The sequence below is a fragment of the Penaeus chinensis genome, chromosome 36 (assembly GCF_019202785.1).
Source record: "Penaeus chinensis breed Huanghai No. 1 chromosome 36, ASM1920278v2, whole genome shotgun sequence".
Classification (NCBI taxonomy): Eukaryota; Metazoa; Arthropoda; class Malacostraca; order Decapoda; family Penaeidae; genus Penaeus; species Penaeus chinensis.
In genome coordinates, this window is record NC_061854.1 from 26,033,677 (window position 1) to 26,038,676 (window position 5,000).

Consider the following 5,000-nt stretch of genomic DNA (forward strand, 5'->3'; position numbering starts at 1 on the left):
GCATGTTATTTGAATCCAGTGTTTATCAGATGCTGTTAAACTGTATATATTTTCTGACCTGTCTTACCCTTCCCTTTTTCTCCAGCTACAAGATTTTGGCTGCTGACGTCATGACCACTGAAAAGGATGACAAAAAGGCAGCAGAAATGACATTCCAAAGATCCGGCCTTGATCCGGAACTTTATAGGTGTGGCAAGACAAAGGTCAGTATTCTGTAATATTTCAACAAATTATTAACCTCCAGATTTGAGGTTGCAGAATTCGTTAATCCACATGCTTCTTCTAATTATTGTTATTAATCATTATAAGGCTTGTTTAGGTATTCTTCCGTGCTGGTGTCCTGGGTACCATGGAAGAGCTTCGTGACGAACGCCTGGGTAAGATCATCACATGGATGCAGTCATGGATTCGTGGTATGCTTGGCCGCAAGGAATATGGCCGTCTTCAGGAGCAACGTGTATCCCTCGTAGTTGTGCAGCGGAACATTCGCAAGTATATGGAGATGAGCAACTGGTCTTGGTTCATCTTCTGGCAGAAGGTGAAGCCCCTCATCAACCAGCCAAGGCTTGAGGACGAGGTCAACAAGCTCAAGGACAGGGCTGAGAAGGCTGTTGCAGACTTGGATCGCGAGTCTACTCGCCGCAAGGAGCTGGAAGAATCCAATACAAACCTTGCCGAAGAACTGAATAACCTGAAGGTTACCCTTGAATCAACAAAGGGTAACGTCTCCAAATTTATTGAAGAACAGGCCAAGCTAAGCGCTGAGAAGACCGAATTAGAGGCTCAGCTTAATGTAAGAAAAATGATTTGTTTGATTGTAGAAAGTTCAAAATATTATCATAAAACGTTTGATTTCAAACCATTTTTTGTCTTATAATTTTTGTTTACCAATCTAATTTCCTAGATATTTCTCAGTGTGCTTAATTAGAATATCAATCCTGCCTTGTATGACATACTGACTTTACTTCTTATATAGGATGCAGCTGCCAGACTTCAGAAGGAAGAAGAAGCTCGCACTGAGATGTTCCAGTCTAAGAGGAAGGCCGAACAAGATGTCAATGCCATGAAGAAGGACCTTGAAGATTTTGAACTCAATGTCCAGAAGACTGATCAGGATAAGGCCACAAAGGATCATCAGATCCGTAACCTCAATGATGAGATCGCGCACCAGGATGAAATCATCAACAAGATTAACAAGGAAAAGAAACTGCTGCAGGAGATGAATCAAAAGACCGCTGAGGATCTTCAGAGCGTCGAGGAAAAGGCCAGCCACCTCAACAAGATTAAGGCCAAGTTGGAACAAACCCTTGACGAACTCGAGGGCTCCGTCGAACGCGAGAAGAAGCTCCGTGCTGAAATTGAGCGGTCCAAGAGGAAGGTAGAAGGCGATTTGAAACTGACCCAAGAAACTGTTGGTGACGTCGAGCGCCAGCACAAGGACTTGGAACAGACCATCAGTCGCAAGGATAAGGAAATCGGCTCCCTTGCCATTAAACTAGAGGAAGAACAAGTAGTCGTGTCAAAGGTGCAGAAGTCCATTAAGGAGATGCAGTCTCGTATTGAGGAACTCGAGACTGAAGTCGAGCACGAGAGACAGGCTCGTGCCAAGGCTGAGAAGAGCAAGGGAATGATGAGCCGTGAATTGAATGACCTCAATGAACGTCTGGATGAGGCAGGTGGTGCAACTAGTGCTCAGGTAGAGCTCAACAAGAAGCGGGAGGCAGAGCTTGGCAAGCTTCGTCGTGAGCTTGAGGAAGCCGGTATTCAGCATGAATCAGCTCTTGCTAATCTTCGTAAGAAGCACAATGATGCTGTTGCTGAGATGACTGAACAGATTGATCATCTCAATAAGATGAAGGCCAAGTAAGTATATGAATCATTAAGTCATGGATAACCCATTAACCATTCACACAAATGTTAAGTATAATAGCCTAACTTGTTCCCTACATCTGTATGTTGTAAAACCTTTTTTATTTTATGTAACAGAACTGAGAAGGAGAAGGAAATGATGAAATATCAGGCTGATGAAGCAAAGTCAGCAATGGACGCTTTGGCTCGGGATAAGGTAGTATCTTACTTTCCTGTGTATTGATTTATAGTAGACAATAATAATATCAAACAACCAGCTCTCATATCATTGATCAAACTCAAACGAATCTAGCTTGACAATGTTTGGATGAGTATGTGATATAAATGTATTTTTCAGGCACTTGCAGAGAAGGCGAACAAGACTGTTCAGCAACAAATCAGTGAAGTGAATGTCAAGTGGGATGAAGCTAACCGCACTCTCAATGATTTCGATGCCATGAAGAAGAAGCTTGCTGTTGAAAACGCAGACTTTCTGCGACAGCTGGAGGAGGCAGATAATCAGATTAGTCAACTGAGTAATCTGAAGTCCTCCCTTACTACTCAGCTGGAAGATACCAAGAAAATGGTTGAGGACGAATCTAGGGTAATGTGTTCTTATTAAGTTTCATTTATATTGATATTATCCAGATGAACACTTCTTTTTTATATGTATAATCTTACGGCAAAACTGAGTTTCCTCCTTTTTGTAACAATAGGAACGAGGTGTTCTTCTTGGCAAGTTCCGCAACCTGGAGCATGATCTGGATGGTCTTCGTGAGCAGCTGGATGAGGAAAGTGAAGCTAAGGCTGATGCCAACCGCCAGTTGTCTAGAGCTCATGCTGAGGCTCAGATGTGGCGCTCAAAGTATGAATCTGAGGGTGTTGCCCGCGCTGAGGAGATCGAAGCTGCCCGCCTGAAGCTTGCCGCTCGCCTTGAGGAGGCTGAGCTGCAGATTGAACAACTCAATGTCAAGAATATGCAACTTGAGAAGGGTAAGGGACGTATCATCACCGATATTGATGAGATGCAGATTCAGGTAGAGCGTGCTCAGGCCCTAGCCAACGCTGCTGAAAAGAGGCAGAAGGACTTTGACAGGGTTGTTAATGACTGGAAGTTGAAGGTTGATCAGCTTGCTGGCGACCTGGACGCCTCTCAGAAGGAATGTCGCCAATACTCCACTGAGCACTTCCGCATTAAGGCCATATATGAAGAAAACTTGGAACACTTGGACTCAGTTCGCCGTGAGAACAAGTGTCTTGCTGAGGAGATCAAGGATTTGATGGAGCAGATTAGCGAGGGTGGCCGATCCCTTCATGAAATTGAAAAGAATGGCAAGCGCTTTGAGATTGAGAAGGAAGAGCTGCAAGCTGCCCTTGAGGAGGCTGAAACAGCTCTTGAGCAGGAAGAAAACAAGGTCCTTCGTGGCCAGCTTGAGCTCAGCCAGGTGAAGCAAGAGATCGACAAGCGCATCCAGGAAAAGGAAGAGGAATTCGATGCAACCCGGTATTTATACATTTTACTCTTTTAGTTCATCAGTGCAGTAGAGTATTTACCAGGTTGATTATGACTGATAACAAATTGGATATAATTCTTATTCAAAGAATGACAAGTTGGGTGTGTTATTTAAATGCAACAATATTCAAATATGTTGCTTGTAATTACTAATTTGTCAATATCTACATATTCAAACTTTACGACACTAGGACTAAATATTTAAAATGATCTTTAATATTTATGAACTATATGTAATAAGTAACTTTCGGCCACAACCTAGCTTCCTACATGAGGTCTATAAATCTGTCTAGTTCATGTAATATATTCTGAGAATTTTATATTGTGTATTTCAGCAAATGCCATCAGCGTGCTATTGAATCTATGCAAGCTTCTCTTGAAGCAGAAGCTAAGAGCAAGGCTGAGGCCCTCCGCTTGAAGAAGAAGCTTGAGTCTGACATTGGTGAGCTGGAGATTGCTCTGGATCACGCTAACAAGGCCAATGGCGACATTCAGAAGCAGGTGAAGAAGGCTCAGGCCGAGATGAAGGACATGCAGGCTCGCTTGGAGGAGGAGCAGCGTCTTGCTTCTGAGTATCGCGAGCAGTGCAGCGCCTCTGAGCGTAAGGCTAATGCTGTCAATGGTGAACTGGAGGAATCCCGCACCCTTCTGGAGCAGTCTGATCGCGGACGCCGTCAGGCTGAATCCGAGCTTGCTGATGCTAATGAGTCCCTCAGCCACCTTACAGCTCAGCATGGATCACTCTCCATGGCGAAGAGGAAGCTTGAGGGCGAGATTCAGACTCTGCATGTAAGTTAAACGAACATGCTATATATTACATGTAATACTTTACACTACATCATAACATTATAACTAAAACTGCTTTATATTTCTTTACAGGCTGAACTTGATGACATGCTGAACGAGGCCAAGAACTCTGAGGACAAGGCCAAGAAGGCCATGGTTGACGCTGCTCGTCTGGCTGATGAGCTCCGTGCTGAACAGGATCACGCTCAGAACTCAGAGAAGATGCGCAAGGGTCTGGAGGTGTCTGTGAAGGACCTTCAGTCCCGTCTTGATGACTTCGAGTCTTCAGCTCACAAGACCGGCAAGAAGGCCCTCGCTAAACTGGAAGTTCGCATTCGCGAACTGGAAACTCAGCTGGACGACGAGGCTCGCCGTCATGCCGACGCCCAGAAGAACCTGAGGAAGTGCGAGAGGCGCATCAAGGAGCTCAGCTTCCAGTCCGACGAGGACAAGAAGAACCACGAGAGGATGCAGGACCTGGTCGACAAGCTCCAGCAGAAGATCAAGACCTACAAGCGCCAGATCGAGGAGGCCGAGGAGATCGCCGCCCTCAACCTGGCCAAGTATCGCAAAGCTCAGCAGGAGCTTGAGGCCGGTCACAGGGTGTAGAAACGTATTAGACTTTGGATAATACATGCTACAATTTTTGTTCATTAAAGGTAGTAGAATAATAAAGTGTAAAATATTTCAGTTTTCCTGTTTGTTTCTCTTTTTTAAGAGTTTTGGATACAAATGAAATTAGTTTTGTTACATGATAGTGACATATTCAAGAGAAATGCATGTGTTTTATATATGGGACAGTTTGGAAAACAGGAAATGATAGTGTTATTTATTACAAACGCATAACAAATAA

General features: G+C 44.2%; 2 protein-coding genes across 2 annotated transcripts in view; both read left to right on the forward strand.

The window, feature by feature from the left end:
* LOC125044727 (myosin heavy chain, muscle-like) overlaps positions 1-4,837 on the forward strand; it is a 15,559-nt gene extending 10,722 nt beyond the window's left edge. Inside the window, exons 15-22 of the mRNA XM_047641609.1 lie at positions 86-203; positions 320-793; positions 977-1,863; positions 1,987-2,065; positions 2,207-2,452; positions 2,565-3,352; positions 3,697-4,150; positions 4,241-4,837. Of these exons, the coding sequence (XP_047497565.1) occupies positions 86-203; positions 320-793; positions 977-1,863; positions 1,987-2,065; positions 2,207-2,452; positions 2,565-3,352; positions 3,697-4,150; positions 4,241-4,756 (3,562 nt within the window). The 3' untranslated portion in view covers positions 4,757-4,837. The remainder of the gene's footprint in view (positions 1-85; positions 204-319; positions 794-976; positions 1,864-1,986; positions 2,066-2,206; positions 2,453-2,564; positions 3,353-3,696; positions 4,151-4,240) is intronic.
* LOC125044725 (myosin heavy chain, muscle-like) overlaps positions 1-5,000 on the forward strand; it is a 57,153-nt gene that overhangs the window by 37,208 nt on the left and 14,945 nt on the right. The gene's annotated exons all lie outside the window — the stretch shown is intronic.